The sequence below is a fragment of the Sus scrofa genome, chromosome 14, assembly GCF_000003025.6.
Source record: "Sus scrofa isolate TJ Tabasco breed Duroc chromosome 14, Sscrofa11.1, whole genome shotgun sequence".
In the NCBI taxonomy this organism is placed as follows: domain Eukaryota; kingdom Metazoa; phylum Chordata; class Mammalia; order Artiodactyla; family Suidae; genus Sus; species Sus scrofa.
The window spans coordinates 63209332-63226083 of record NC_010456.5 but is presented as its reverse complement, the minus strand read 5'-3'; the positions used below and the strand labels follow the sequence as shown (position 1 = coordinate 63226083).

The 16752-nt window shown below is 41.9% G+C and overlaps 1 protein-coding gene across 1 annotated transcript in view; it reads left to right on the top strand.

Annotated features, from left to right (window-relative positions):
• CCDC6 (coiled-coil domain containing 6) overlaps positions 1–16752 on the top strand; it is a 124376-nt gene that overhangs the window by 73942 nt on the left and 33682 nt on the right. The window contains exon 3 of the mRNA XM_001929282.5: positions 4972–5100. Within this exon, the coding sequence (XP_001929317.3) occupies positions 4972–5100 (129 nt within the window). The remainder of the gene's footprint in view (positions 1–4971; positions 5101–16752) is intronic.

Sequence of the window (16752 nt, the reverse complement as noted above, 5' to 3'; positions counted from 1 at the left end):
GTTCCTGAATCTCTTACAGACAAAGCCAGGGTCCCTGAAGTGGCTCCAGAAAGCTTCTGTAAATTATGAGGAAGACAATAATTATTGGTAATTCAGTGATGCTTAGGGCTAGCCTGTTTTAGATCAAATTAATGCTCTACTTGTATTTTTAATGGGCTAGACATTTGCTTTGGGACTCCATATGGGAATGGATGCAGTCAGAAAACGCTTCCGTTTTACTACTTCTAATTTTACAGGGTTATAGTTGTATTTTTGCTCATGGCTTTTTCACTTACATTAATATGTTTTTCATGCTGAATCCTATACAACCTCTATTTGTATAACCCTAATTCTGTTGAAAATGTGAGGCCGGTGGATAGATGATAATTTCCCTTCTACAAGGCTTTTTGTTGTTCACGTTAATAGATTGCACAAGTAAGAGTTAACAAGCTCTTCCATAATCTTGGAGATTGACTTTGTAAGAAGGGTATTTACAGGAAATTCCCTTGTGGCACAGCAGGAAAAGAATCTGGCATTTTCACTGCAGTGACTTGGGTTGCTGCTGTGGTATGGGTTCGACCCCTTGGCCCAGGAACTTCCACATGCCGTGGGCATGGCCAAAAAAAGAAAAAAAAAATCGTATTTACAGACAATTCTGGTTTTGACAGCAAATTTTCATCTACCTAAGCATTTTGCTTTAGAAACATTTAAGGCAAACATATGAGTTTTGTTCTTTTCAAACATGTTAATCGAATTTGCTTGACTTTTTTTTTTCATTTTTTAAAGTTTTATTGAAGTATAGTTGATTTACAGTGTAGTGATAATTTCCACTGTACAACAAAGTGATGCAGTCATACATATACACACATCCATTCTTTTGACTCTTCTTAGTTTGAATGATTTTTGTTCTAGGTTTCTGACCCATTTGGAAGATTAAAAATTGTTCATAAGGTGTTAAGACCTTTGATTAGAAATTTAAAATCTTGTCTTGAATTTCATGCCCATGTCGAAGATGCTACTCAGAGATGAAACTGGAGTTTATTTCTTCTGATAGGTCCTGGGTCTGCCTACACTAGGCTTCCTTTTTGGGTTTTTGTGGTGTCCTGGGCTACAGCTTTAAAATAGGCAGGTGGATTCAGGGTGGTTTTGGTTCAAGCCCCCTTGGGGCCAAATGGCTTGAATTTATGTCGTATCTGTTTAAAAGAGAAACAGTATCTGAATTTTCTCAGGCAAAAGGTTCTGAGGCAAACACTATGGCTATTAGTTCCTCAAGGTCTCTTCCCTGGCTTGCCCCTTCTCCTTGCCCATCTTAACTCCCATCTCATGATCGTTTGGGGAGGGTTTTTCTGTATTTCTGTGTTTCTTTTTTTCTTGCGGGTTTATTTGTTCCAAGGAAGAACCGTATTTTCTGTTTCCAGTGTTCTGTTCAGGAACTCCCTGCCCTGCCCCTGCATTGCCTGTCACCTGAGAGCTGGCAGAACAAAGCAGGCAGTAGAGCTGTTTGTTTCAGGCCCGTCTTTGGGGGATGATGAAAACTGTGAATCTTTGGCAGAGTTAGAGCTCAGGACGGCTTGATATTTTCCAAATGGGTTAGCGTAACCCAGGGACCTTGCTTGAAGTCTGGTAATGACAGCTCAGCCACCAAATTTTCCTTAGTGTATAGCTTTTGAGAGGAAAAAAGCCTTTTAAAATTAAGAGCTTTGATAGATATCATTACTAGTTTAATCTCTATTCTTAAAGGAAATACTTAATCAGATATTGACCGTGTTAGGCCATCTGCCTGTATCTGAGTATTTTCCTCTAAGCCAAGGAGAACCTTCTCTTTCCTCAGATTAATGTTCTATGACAAATGCTGTTTGGGGTGCAAGAGATTTTTTTTTTTTTTTTGACATTAGCTTGCATCCTTTATTGTCTTAATTTTACCTCAAAGCAGAACACTAAAAAATGGAGGAAGCAGGGGAGTTCCCATCGTGGCGCAGCGGAAACGAATCCAACTAGGAACCATGAGGTTTGGGTTCAATCCCTGGCCTCACTCAGTGGGTTAAGCGTTTCAGTAAGCTGTGGTGTAGATTGCAGATGTGGCTCAGATCCCATGTTGCTGTAGCTGTGGCGTAGGCCAGCAGCAAAGGCTCCGATTAGACCCCTAGCTTGGGAACCTCCTTATGCAGAGGGTGTGGCCCTAGAAAAAAAAAAAAAAATGGAGGAAGGGGGCTCTTTCAAATAAAAATGCCAGCAATTGAAAACATATTGGAGGAAAACAGTTAATGTAAGAAAAAAAAAAAAAAACCATGCGAATGGTTTAAAGGTTTTAATACTAAAGTTCATTTTTCTAAAACTGGGAGATGGCATTTACGCTTAGCATTCAGAAACCACTTTAGGGCAAGGATGATATCTTAACTGTAGATTTTACTACCTCTAACATAACACCTGCAGAGAGAAGACATGCCACACCAGTCATGTTTATAGAATAAAAGTGTTAAATGAAGATGATCATGTTTTGCTATTTTTTCCTCATAAATGATATTTGTCCCATTGGGGCCTTTGTATTGGACATGCTGGGAACTTTTCTCATCCTCTGTCCGTTCCTCTCAGTTCTTTTAATTACTGTTGGGTTGTGCAGAACCTGAGTTTTAAAGGGCTAGCTAAAAATAGACTTGTCACTGTAAGCACCTCTTCACATCTGCTTTTTTTCTCAGTCTTTGCAAGGTTGACCAGCCTTTTTTGGAGTTGCACATCAAAAACAGTTGGAGGAAAAACAGCATCTGTTTCATCAACATTTCCAGTGTTGGAAGACGATGTCAGATTTTAAACTTTTTTTTTTCTCTCAAACCAATTCTGGTGCTCTCAGAGCAGTGGCAATTGCTTCAAGTGTGGAAACAGCTAGGTGTGGCCATTTCGAGGCTGATCCAGCCCAGCTGAGCTGTTTCTGTTGTCCGTCGCACCCTGTGCAGGGTTTACAGAGAGACCTAGCATCCTCTGGGCGAGTGTGCTTGGTCTGTTGTTTTCTCTGTTTAATCATGTGACATTACAAATGCCAAGGGTGCACTGGCATATGGATGGAGTAGTCTGAGGTCTACTCTTCTGAGGTTTGCTCAGGATCCGGGGAGAACTGTAGTTCAGGGTTAAGAGCAGGGTTTGGGCTCCAAGCTCTGCTGTCTTCCAGTAACTTTGGTCCAGTGATGTGTTTTGTCACATTGGAAATGAGGGTTGACTAGGCTTGCCTAATGCCTGTGATGAGCCTAGTAAGCAGTGCCTGTCTGAAGAAATGGTTTTAAAGATAGAATTAGGGAGCTGTGTCATCTTAGACTCGCAGTTCAAATTCTATGTGCTTCATTGTTTTTAATAGCTTTTGTTATCTCCCCATGGTTCTGAAAATATTGGGCCCTTTGGCTTTCACTCCCTTTCATCCCCACTACGAATCAGCGGCCCCTCCCAATTAAGAATGTTGGAAATAATGCATCTTTTTTTTTTTTTTTCTTTTTCTTTTTATAGCTGCACCCTTGGCATATGGAAGTTCATGGGCTAAGGGTCAAATTGGAGCTGTAACTGCCGGCCTGTGCTGTAGCCACAGCAACGCCGGATCCAAGCCGCATCTGTGACCTACACTGCAGCTTGCAGCAACTTGGGATCCTTAACACACTGAGTGAGGCCAGGGATTGAACTCGCACCCTCTTGGACACTATGTTAGGTTCTTAACCTGCTGAGCCACAATGGGAACTTCAGTGCATCATTTTTAACACGAACCCTGGTTGTCATGTGTCCACTGAATTTCTTTTATTCCCTTTTGGTTTTGAAGGTTGGAGTGTTTTTTTTTTTTTTTTTAAATTTCTTTTGCAGCAACAGCATAACGGCATAAATAAGAAGCCTTCCCTCTTGGTTTTTAGGAAAGATGTAGGAAGTGTGGTGTCTCCTCTCATTGCAGAAAGTTAATGATTTGTACTGATTTTTGTCAATCATGCTTACTAGTACATTGAGAAATAGCATTCGGAATAATGTACTAAGTATTTTTTTGTGATTTTTAACATCTCTTCCCTTTCTATACACATCGTATAAATGCAGGTAAACTGTAATTCACTTATAAAGATGGACAGCTACAATTTTTTTTTTTTTTTTAAGGGCCGCACCCAAGGCATATGGAAGTTCCCAGGCTAGGGGTCTAATTGGAGCTATAGCTGCCGGCCTACACCACAGCCACAGCAATGCCAGACCCAAGCCGCCTCTGTGACCTACACTACAAATCACGGCAACGCCGAATCCTTAACCCACTGAGCAAGGCCAGGGATGGAACCTGCAACCTCATGGTTCCTAGTCAGATTTGCTGTGCTGCACCATGATGGGAACTCCAAATTTTTTATTTTTTAATTTAATCATTTTTATGCCCATGGTGTAAAATTTTAAAGCACAAAAGGTTATACACATGCTGAAAAGTTGGCTTCTGTACCTCATCCCTTATTCTTCCCACAGAGACAACTACTTAAATATTTTTTTTGTCTTTTTATGACAGCACCTGTGGCATATGGAGGTTCCCAGGCTAGGGGTCAAATTTGGTACTGCATCTGCAACCTACACCACAACCACAGCAACGCAGGATCTTTAACCCACTGGTCAAGGCCAGGGATCGAACCCTCATCCTCATGGATACTAGTCGAGTTCATAACCTGCTAAGCCACTGTGGGAACCCCCTTAAATGCTTTTAAAAATTGAAATCAGTGTTGAATCATGGTTCGATGCTCAGATATATTCACCCTATCATTTCTTGGCCTTTTGGCTAAGATCAAGTGCCTCTGTCTGTGTTCTATGAATTTTTGGTTATAAGTTAGAGGAATCAGTTTGGAACAAGTTACTAGGTGTACATTTGGATATATAAGCAGACATGAGTAATGTAACTTTTATGTGATCCCTCTTACTCAGTTTAACCAGCTTTTGGAGCCACTGTTTCCTTGACTTTTGGGTGTCTTGATTTCCCCATCTCTGTTTTTTTTCATTTTCCAGTTGCAACACGAGAAAGCTGAGCTGGAACAGCATCTCGAACAGGAGCAGGAATTCCAGGTCAACAAACTGATGAAGAAAATTAAAAAACTGGAGAACGATACCATTTCTAAGCAGCTTACATTGGAACAGGTACGAAAGTGTGGGTTCTCTCTGTATCTCTATTAGGATAGTTCTCTCATTCTCTTTCCCCCCCTTCATATCATCAACTGTTCTTTCAAGCTTTAACATGCCCTGAGGAATTTTCATCAGTGAAAAATATTTTTCTACTTCGTCTTCCCACAGTGAAGACTGCACATCTGAAGCAAAGCAGGAACAGATCTGCATAGCACCTGCTCTCTCTCACACACTTGCTTTTTTTAACCACAATTAATAAAGTTTCAGGAGATAGGTTGCAATGTGCTGATTTATAGGCAGGAAATGTTAGGTTCCTTTTGCGAGGGGGGGAAAGATGTGTTTTTAACCACAAGATAGTTTCAGTGAAAGTTCCTGAGACAGCATGGCTGTGGAACTCAAAGCTTTTCTTTCAAGGATTCTTCAGAATGAACAACTAGCATTTTTCTTCTTTGAAATACTAGCAACCTTATACCAACCCTGTCTTTGTCCAGCTCAATTTGTTGGTACAGATACGGAATCACAGACTTCGTTGCTCATCCTGGTTCAACCACAGACTAGTTATATGACCTTGCATTAACTTCATCAACTTCTCTGGGCCCATGTTTTCCATTTGTAAACAGAGCAGCATGGACTACAATCAGGAACTGGCAGGCTTAAAAAGGCACAAAAGGGGGAAGGTAATAAGAGTGCACAGGCCCTTTGACCATTGCCTTTGGGAGACAGTGCTGGAGCATTGGCTTTGCCTCAGGCATCCATGCTGGTCCTTATCCACCAACACACAGAACTGGACAGCCGATACCAGTCCATCCAAGTTGGTGTGACAGACAGAAGTACCTGTTATCTCTGGCCTAGTGACCCTAATGCTTTGCCCTACGCTGATTTATGTTCCAGGTCAGAAGAGCCTGGTTTCCATGTAAAATTCCATGTATTAACATCTTTTAGCTCTTTGTAATTTGGATCTTGATTGCCATTTTTGATGATTTGACCAAGCCTTTCATGGAAAGTTGTCTCATTTATACCAATTTTAAGATCTTGCTGGGCATCTTAGTCCAGGCTGACTGGTTCTTGAATCACCCCAAGGACCTCATATTTTCCTCATTGTATTTGAGATGAACCATGATGGGAATATCAGGTTTGAGAGGAAGTCCGTACTTCTTGTTAAACGAACTTTTGTTTTTGGTGTTATTCTTGTATCTCCCTATATCAAAGGGTGGAATGATACTGGGTTTTCCAAGACTATGAATAATGACTTTATTTTTTCCATTCTTTATAGGCTAAAGAACAAAAAGTTCTCTTTCCAAGGGTTGACTAGTTTATACATATGCAGAGTAATCTATTCTTACTGTTCATCTTTGGAATTCAGATGCAGTTTCTAAATTTAGAAGGCTCCTCCACCCCCACCCCCCACCCTCCAGTTTAAAGACATTTATGTTCTGAAGTTCACCTGTTTAATTTCCGGGATAAGCAGGTAGCCAGTTCAGTTCACATTAAAGTTGTGAAGATTCTTATTTGAGTCCATGACATACCAAGATCTTGTTACTGGTACATGTTAATCTAGAGTTAACCAAGTGACTGAGTACAGTTCTCACAGTGGTTGGCATTATAAGAGTGTCACCTGGTCAAAACCTTCACGTTGCTGGCTGTCAGTGATTCAAACAGCTTATGTCTTATATTTGTTCACCATCTCCTAAGGAGACTTGCGGACTGGGGCTGTGACCCCCCTCCCCCCACAGTTTAGCTGTGGCCACAAGGTGGAGGTAGTGGCCTAGAGTCAGAAAGCCATCCTAGGGCCGCCGGGAGAGAGGATGAACTGCTGCACAGTCTTAAGGCTCTTTGGGACTTTAGTCACTAAACCCCTGTAAAATGAAGTCCAAGATGAACATTTTCCCCACGTTAGCGATTTAGTCCATGGTAAGGCTTATTTTTCGACCCCTGCACTCAAGAAATGGATTTCCACGGTGAAATGTGAATTGCAAAGCCCTAAATTAGAGGTAACCTTCAGAGCTGGGATATCGAGTTCCTATGTAAATAAGATGGAGACATTAATATTATCATAAAACTTTCCTCTCTTTGTTTTGGATGTGTCCAGGATGATTAGACATCGGGGATTTTCCACTATGTTTTGTTTTGCCATGAGTAAAAGTCAGGGTCTAAGGGCAATGTTTTTTGTTTTTTGTTTTTTCCACCAGTAAAAATAAATCTCTTCATATTTCCATGGATAGGATCTGGCCCTCTCTTCTGACCATCTCATGGGAGTATCATCTATATTATAGTATTTACTGTAGGTCATAATCTATATGATATATCCTACCCTGAAATGATTATCAGAAGAGCCAAGGTGTGGACGTCACTATGCATTATATATGCATATGTGTACAGTATATATGTGATACATACCTTTGCTCTTGTGACAATAAAGCTCTCTCAAGGCAGTTACCCAGTGTGTCGCGTGTCTTAACACTGCTTTGTTGGAAGTGTTTTAGAAGTGTGGTTTCGGACAGGTGACTGAAGAGCTCTCATTTGTACTTTGAAAAGCCATGTAGGATAGGTTCGGGGCCTTTGTACTGGACCTGAATAGAACCAGATGTGAACCTGTTTCCTCTGCCTCATATCTTTTAATTAATTAATAATTAATTTTGGTAGGGGCATTATTGAGACATAATTCACCAACCATACAAATCACCCATTTCAAGTGTAGGATGTGATGGCTTTTAGCCTATTTGCAGAGTTGTGCAACCATAACCAGAATAGATTTTTAGGACATTTTCATCACCTCCAAAAGAAAGCCTGTACCTTTCAGCTGTCACTTGACTCTGATCTCCTGAAGCAGTTGCTACTGTGCTCTCTCTGTGCATTTGCTTATTCTGGATGCTTCATATAAATGGAATCATGCAGTGTGTGGTCTTTTGTGACTGGCTTCTTTCACGTGGCATCCTATTTTTGTCCATGGTGTGACAGATGAGGACTTCATTCCTTCTCCTGGCCAAATAATATTCCATGCTGTGGATATACCAACCACATTTTGTGTCTCCATTCTTCATTTGTTGAACATTTGGGTTGTTCACCCTTTTGGTTATCATGAGAAATGCTGCTGTGAACATTCATGAACAACCGTTTCTCTGGACATGTCTTTTAATTTTTCTTGGGTACATACCTAGGAGTGGAATTGAACGGTCACATGCAAACTTTTTGGCCGAAATGCCAGACTGTTTTCCAAAGTGGCTGTGCCATATGATTTTAGCATCCTGGTGAGTGTAAGGTGGTATCTCAGGGTGGCTTTATATTCCCCTAATGGCTGATGATAATAAATATCTTTTTAGGTGCTTATTGACTGTTGTATATCTTCTTTGGAAAAATGTCTATTCAAGGTATTTTTGTTATTGAATTGTAAGAGTTCCTCATATATTCTAGACACCCTTACCAGATACATAGTTACAAATATTTTCTCCTTTTCTGTGTATATCCTTTTCATTTTCTTGAGCGGGTCCTTTGGTTTTTGTTTTTGGTTTTTTTTTTTTGTCTTTTTGCCTTTTCTAGGGTCACTCCTGCAGCATATGGAGAGAGGGTCCTTTGAAGCATGGAGATTTTTAGTTGCGGTGAAGTCTAATTATTCTTTTTTTTTTTTTTTTCCTTCTGTTTGTTGTGCTTTGGTGTCATATCTTAGAATTTGAGGTCACAAAGACTCAGCCCTGTTTTCTTTTTTGGCTTTACATTTAGCTCTCTACATTTAGATTCATTTTGAGTTTTTTTTTTTTTTTTCCTTCTTTTTAGGGCCACACCTGCAGCCTATGGAAGTTCCTAGGCTAGAGATCTAATCGGAACTACAGCTGCCAACCTACACCAAAGCCACAGCAATGCCAGATCCGAGCTGCATTGGTGACCTGTACCACAGCTCACAGCAATGCCATATCCTTAACCCACTGAGTGGGGCCAGGGATTGAACCTGCATCCTCATGGTTATGAGTTGGGTTTGTTCCTGCTGACCACAATGGGAACTCCTGTTTTGAGTTAATTTTTATATGTGTAAAATAGGGTCCAAATTCATTCTTTTGCATGTGGCCATCCAGTTGTCTCTTTCAGTTCATTTCTGAGCCTCAGTTTTCTTCTCTGTAAAAGGGCAATAAATAGCAAACCTGTGTCAGGTATAATGAATGAGGGAGTGGTAAGTGATTTGCATCATGCCTGCTACATCAGCACTCAATATGAGGTAGTTACTGCTGTTAATTTAAAAATAATCAATTTTTTGAACCTAATAGGTTGAACCTCAGAAGGGATGCTGGAAGGTCTATCTGCCAGGGATATGTGTTTATTTTGAAGGTGTGGCTTTGGTAGTAAGGGTTTTCAAGAAGGCACCTTCCTGTTCTCTGTAAAGCAGAACTTACCTGGGTTTGAGACTAAGTCTTCAACTCCTTACAAAGTAGGCTCCACTTACCTCAGGTGCTGGAGGCCTAATTTTAAGTTGATCTCACCAAAGGTCCTTCGGCATAGACACTTTATCATGTAGCATTTGTTCTCTTAGACTCAGAATCTGGAATGCTTTCCTTTTTTTTTTTTTTTTTTTTTTTAAAGGATATTTAGGAAATGTTACCAGCTTGATCATCAGGGTCTCTGGGTTATAAATGGTTCTGGTGGTGTTTTGTTGTTGTTGATGTTTTTGTCCCCCTTTTTTTTTTTGGTGTATACCCACAGCATATGGATGTTCCTGGGCCAGGAATCAAATCCAAGCTACTGCTGCAGTGATGCCGGATCCTGGATCCTTAACCTGCTATGCCACAGTGGAAACTTCTGTTGATGTTTTGTAGTATATGAATTTTAGAGCTGGATGGCCATGTTGTAAGAAAGACTACCTTTGTCATTCTCCCCAGATCCTCCATGGGGAGATCCTGAGGAAATTCAGAGGCAAGGGACATCAGATTCACTCTAGGACTTGGAACCACAGCTACCTGTACTTTTGCTCTCCTTTGAGAGCTTGCTATCCATGGAGGAGGCTTAGGAGGGTGATAGACCAACTTGACCTGTAGGTGGCCCAGCCCACTCATACCTGCTCACACTTTTTCAGAAATGGAAACCAAGAGACTCAGAGGCTTTTTTCAAATCATACAACCTAGCATTTTGAATGTGTAACTCTCAAAGACAATTTATAAGCAGATGTAAAAAAGCATGTTCAGGAGTTCCCATTGTGGCTCATTGGGTTAAGGACCCGACATAGTCTCCGTGAGGATGAAGGTTCTATCCCTGGCTTCGCTCAGTGGGTTAAGGATCTAGCATTGCCACAAGCTGTGGTGTTAGAGTGGCTGTGGCGTAGGCTTACACCTGCAGCTCTGATTCATCCCTTAGCCTGGAACTTCCATATGCTGCAGGTGAATCTACAAAAAGGAAAAAGAAAAGCATGTTCAGCAAAATGTAAAGTTATGAGGTCTTTGCATTACTAATAGTTAGTATTGGCCTAATAAGCTGGAATAGTTTAGTCAATATGACTTTTAGTACTCTTAGTATCTCTTAAATAAGTGCTGGTGAGCAATGCCTATAAACTTTTTTTTTTTTTTTGCTTTTTTACGGCTGAACTCATGGAATATGGAAGTTCCCAGGCTAGGGTTCGAATTGGAACTGCAGCTGCCAGTCTATGCCATAGCAATGCCAGATGGGAGCCAAGTCTGCGACCTATATGCCACAGCTTACGACAACGCCAGATCCTTAACTCACTGAGCGAGACGTGGGAACAAACCTACATCCTCATGGATTGTAGTCTGGTTTGTTACTGCTGAGCCATGACAGGAACTCCCAATATAAGCTCTTATTTGAAGATTTTTTTCCATCATATGGTCACTGTTACATTCAGGTGTTGCTAAAACATGTAGAACTTAAAGTATTCTCTTAGTGTTAAGACCTCTTCATCTGAATGTTTTCTGCCTGCTAGGAAGAATTTTTCCTTCTCTGGAGGATAACTAGCATGAAAAAGCACAGATGAGTTTATTTATTAAGCAAAGTTCAGCTCAGCAGATATGAGGACCTTCTGTGCACTTTGCTTAGAAAATTTTGGGAAAGAAGAAAACAGTAGTCATAAACAGGTAGATTTGATGCCTTATTATTAGCTAGTACAATAGAAAAATCTGGAATAAATTAGTTGAGAATTAGTCATGTAATTAGCTAATCCTTACACGATGAACAGGATTGCCTGTCATGTGCTAAACATCTTGTTTCCTGTAGTTGGCCCAGTAAAGTTTTCTGTTATTTCTGGCATTATTCCCTTGTCAGAAATGTCATTTCTTTTTCCTTTTTGTCTTTCGTCTCTTTAGGGTTGTACCTGAGGCATACGGAGATTCCCAGGCTAAGGATCGAATTGCAGCTATAGCTGCTGGCCACAGCATAGCCACAGCCGCAGCAATGCAGGATCCAAGCCATGTCTGCGACCTACACCACAGATCACGGAAATGTGGGATCCTTAACTCACTGAGCAAGGCCAGGGATCGAACCTGATCCTCGCAGATGCCAGTCAGAATCATTTCCGCTGCACCACAAAGGAAACTCCAAAAATGTCCTTTCTTCCCAAAGCACAGATGCCCTTTTCTAAAGGTTGGATTGGAATGGTAATTGTATTCATTAGCATCCATTTATAATCATAGTGTCTTAGCTCCTGTAATTTAGGGACACTCTCGGGTTCAGATCTCCCCTTCATCCAAATCAGCTTGTGACTTCAGGTGAGCTGTGTGCCCTCTTCTGTGAGTCAGATATAGTATCTAACTTGAGGTTTGATGGGAAGGTTGACCTTCCGTTCTGCCTCTCCTCACACTCCATCCATATTGGGTTTCTTTCATTTCTCTTGTCATGGAGGAAGACACTTTGCTTTACCCTTCTCGGTTCTCCTGGCTGATTTAAGAATGAAATTGACATGAGAGAGATTAACAACAAGAGGTTAATGACACGGGGACATGGGAGAAACCCAGAACATTCGTCCAAATGGTCGAAAGCCTCACTGAAGCACTGTCTTCAGCGTTAAAGGCAAATGAGGATGTTGTGCGTAGAGGTTTGGGGCTGCAGAGGAGGGGGAGGAAGGCAGTTGACACTCACAGGGAAAAGCAAAGGTTAGGTGAACAGGTGTTTGCTGGGCCCTGTGAAGGTGGTGGGACACGGAGAGGAGTTTTGACAGACTTTGCTGGGTTCCTCCCTGTGTGCTTCACCTGTTCCTACTCTAGTTATCTCTAGTGACAGCCCCCTTCCTGAGGGAGGTTTTCTGTCTTTTAGGCAATTTGGGGGAAGGTCAAGGGTTCTTCCTGATTCTTTGGGACCTTAAAAACACTCAGCCTACATTGATCCTCATGCCACAAAGTCCTATTTTAGGATGACAAATTATGTTCCCCTATACTCTAATGCAGAGTCATTCAGTGTGGACTGCATAGCATTATAAATAAGTTTATATGGTAACTCAGGACACTGATGTTTTTATAGCGATATATGTGACTAGGACAAGTTTTATAAAACAATGTCTGTGTGCTTTGCACTGATTTCCCATTCAGTCCTTTTTCTTTTTCTTTTTTTTTTTTTTTTTTTTTAGCAAAATGTAGGTGACTACTGACTAAACTAATTTCATAATCCAGTAATGGGTCATGACCAGCAGTTTGAAAATCGTGCTTTGATGGGCCCATTTCCTGCCCCCAGATCTCCGTGTATCTGTTTCCTCTGCCTGGACCATTTTGTCCCTCTCCTGTCCCATCCCTGTTTACTTATTACCCATTCCCCTCCTGTAGTGAGGTCTGTGCTGTAAAGTGTTTCCACACTGTTCTCCTTCTCCCGTCACACTTGGCACACAACAGCAGTGAAGGGTTAACAGTCCTTTCTTCCCTGTAGGGTCCCTACAAGGACAGGAGCGAAATTAACCTCACCTCTGTATCCCTGCTGACTCACCTGGGGTACGCTCTCCAAAAATGGTACCTGCTGCCCTAAAAGTTGCCATCTAATTTCTATGGTACTTTGCCGTCCCCATCTTGTAACAAAATGAGCCCCGAATGTCTTGCCGCCTTCCTTGACCTGGTGATCCACCTGGTTAATTCATGGATCCGTGCATCTCTTTCTGCCTGCACTGCAGTTGTTGCACTTGGGTGGCACACATCCTGTGTTAATTCAGCACACCTTTATTACCTGTCTGCCATCTGCCATAAGCCCTGCTAAGGAGATGACGTTAGGTTGCAGGCCTGGCGGATCCTGGTCTGGGGAGCCTAGCAGAACTATGCACAGTGATGAGGGCTGCTCTGTGAAGTGCTGAAGTGGAGGGGGGCGCGGCATTACTCCTGCAGCAGGCTCCCCACCTCCCCAAGCCCCACTGAGAAGGACCTGACACTTGGTTTAATTGTTGTTAATTGACACACATAGGATAGATTCATCTAAGTTCACCTGGTGCAGGGAGATGGGGATGTGCAGGAGAGAGACACTGGAGAGAAGATACACTGTAAAAAGTGGGTGCAGGTACCCCATGGGGAAAAGATGCTCAGAGCAGAGAGGAGAGGTCCTGAATCCCAGTTCTGTGTCCCTGGGCTGGGAAAGAGAAGGGGCTTTGGCAGTCTGCATATGCTGGTCTTTCTGGGGGATGTCTGGTGGAGGGCAGCCAAATCACAGGACTAGGACACGTACAGGGCCCAGTGGTTACCATCGGCCACTAGCCAGCATCAGATGACCACAGAGGCTTGACAAGACCCCAGCATCCCAGGAGCATTGCAGGGCTGTCCCTACCTCTCCCAGTGTCCCTCGCCATCTCTAACTGGAGCAAGTCACAGATGCTTGGATTTAGAATGAATTTCAATTCCTGGCACCAGTTTTTTGTTTGTTTACCTGCACTCATGGCATACAAAGTCCTTAGGCCAGGGATCGGGCCCCCACCAGAGCAGTGATGATGCCGGATCCTTAACCTGCTGAGCCAGCAGGGAACTCAACCAGATTTCTTTCTTTTGTTTTTTTTTTCTTTCCTCCTTTTAGGGCCACACCTGAGGCATAAGGAGGTTCCCAGGCTAGGGGTCGAATCAGAGCTGCAGCTGCCAGCCTACACCACAGCCACAGCAACGAGGGATCTGAGCCACGTCTGTGACTTTACTTTAGCTCACAGCAACACCGGAGACTTAACCCACTGGAGCAGGGCCAGGGATCAAACCTGTGTCTTCATGGATATCATTACTGCTGAGTCATAACAGGAACTCCTTTGTTCAATTTTAAAAAGTGAAATTAGGCCACATTTAGCATATTTTAAGTTCTGTGAAGAAGAAAGGAAAGTTTTAGGTTTCCAGCTCTTAGATCAATGTCTAAATGATACAAACCAACTGACATCCCACTCAGTCCACATACAGTTGGGGTGTTTTTTGTTTGTTTCTGTTTTTCTTTTTGGCTCCCTTGAGGCATATGGAATTCCAGGGATCAGATCTGAGCCACAGCAGCAACAGGGCGTCTTTAACCCACAGTGCTGGGCCTTTATCAAATCTTGATCCTAGCACTCCAGAGACTCCGAGGATCCTGTTGTGCCACGTGGGAATTCCCACGTACAGTTCTGAGGCTATAGTGACTAACTCTAGATATTCTGTGTTCTTGTGACTTAGCAGTGAGTTAAGTGGCTAGTGGCTCATGTTCAGGTTTGCATCCTTGATTGATACTTGTAATTGGTGTGAAGTATTTCTTCAGTTCATGGGGAGTATGGCCATGCTGGGTTTTGTGGAAATTCCATTCCTACTAGCAGCTGACCTTGCAGATACTGGCAGTGGGAAGGATCAATTGCAAAAAAACAACCATGTTTCTTGAGGGTTCATTGGCATTAAGGAGATAAATTTAGTGACCCCTAGGCATATTTGAAGTTTGATTTCAAATCTTAATCACAAATTAGGAAAGTCTTGAAAACTTTAAATATTAAGTGTTTACATTATTAAATGTCACCCATTGGAGTTCTGCTGTGGTACAGTGGGTTAAGGATCTGGGGTTGATGCACCTGTGGCATAGGCTGCAGCTGTAGCTTGTATTTGAACCTAGGCTGGGAACTTCTATATGCCATGGGTGCAGCCATTAAAAGAATAATAATAATAATAATAACCCATTGCTCTTTGGAAAACGTAGACATAGAAGTACAAAAATGAAAAAAAATATTACCATAGACAACTGCTATTCACATTTTTTCTTCATCCTCTTCCTCTTTCTTCTCTTTTTCCTCCCTAACAATAGTATATTATAATTTGCTGCTCTGCTTTGATTTTAAAATTCTCAGCATGTGGAAATTCCTGGAGCCAGGATCAAACCTGAGCCATAGCTGTGACCCAAGCCACAGCAGTGACAAGGCCAGATCCTTCACCATAAGGCCACTAGGGAACTCCCGCTGCCCTGCTTTTAATTTTTTTAAATAAAACATCATCTACCTCTGCACATTTAGACGAGCTGCATAGGGGCATGGCCAGATGTAATCATAGTAAACTCTGAAGTCAGCTTGAGGTGGGGGGGATTTGACTGGCAAGTCCTTGAGGATGAATGTGTGCGTCACTTGAATCTGGAGTATAAACATCCCACCTACTGCTTATTGGGGAGGGTGGGAAAAGCCTCGGAGCCTAGCTGGAAAATAAGTGGGGTTATATGCTTTGGTAGCATGCAAACCAGGGACAACAGGTGCTGCTTAGGAAGCTTCGGCAGGCTTTCTTCAGTCGATTTGTAATCCAGGAGCTGTCAGGATGTCACGAAGCCAACTGAGAGATCTCTCCTGCAGACCTGTGGGAGTAAACGCCGAGCTCTGCCCGGGACATGATCAGTCTCTGCAGGAATGCTGTAAAAATCCCCCAGAATTCCTTCGTTAGGCCCAAAGTCCATTCGTTTCTTTCTGACCAGAATAAGAATTTGGTTTTGACTTAGAAAAGGTGGTCTTTTTAGCTAAACATACACAGTATGTGAATGAATAGCCAACAAATCCTACATCTCTGAGGAAGTGGATGGATGTGGTGATGACTAGAAAGAAACAATTTCTTGCTTTTTGTGTTTTTTTTTTCTTTTTACAGCCGCACCTTCGACATATGAAGTTCCTGGGGTAGGGGGCCTGCACTATGCCCATGGCAACACCGCATCCATGACCTGTGCTGCAGCTTGTGGCAAAACCACATCCTTAACCCACTGAACGAGGCCAGGGATCAAACCTGCATCCTCATGAATACTAGTCAGGTTCTTAATGGGAGCTCCAAGAAATGATTTCTTTTTTCCAGGAAACTTCCATTTAGGATAAAGCACATGGAGAGAAGTTTCCCTAACATTGTTTTCTTAAAGAGGCTTATTTTAGATAATGAGCTTATGGTAGTCATTGCTGTGATACTGTATTTACAACATACACCGTGATATAAGTTTATTGGTTCACTCCATATTTTAGATATGTAAATTAACATCCTAAATTAACAGATATTCTATTAGGAAATGGTTAATTTTTAAGATTAGATAACTTAAAATTTTGTGTTACAAAAATAGTAGATGTTTATTAAAAAATTGGGTGGGGGCAGGGAAAAGTAGAAGGGTAAATTACCACCAGTATTGCTTATACCCTAGGCCAGCCCTATTTATGTTGCTATGTAGTTCTTTATGGTTTTTGGTTTTTTTTTTTTTGCATCTTTTCTCTATCAGTTTATTTATTTTTCTTCCCCTTTTTCTATGGCAGCACCTGCGGCATAT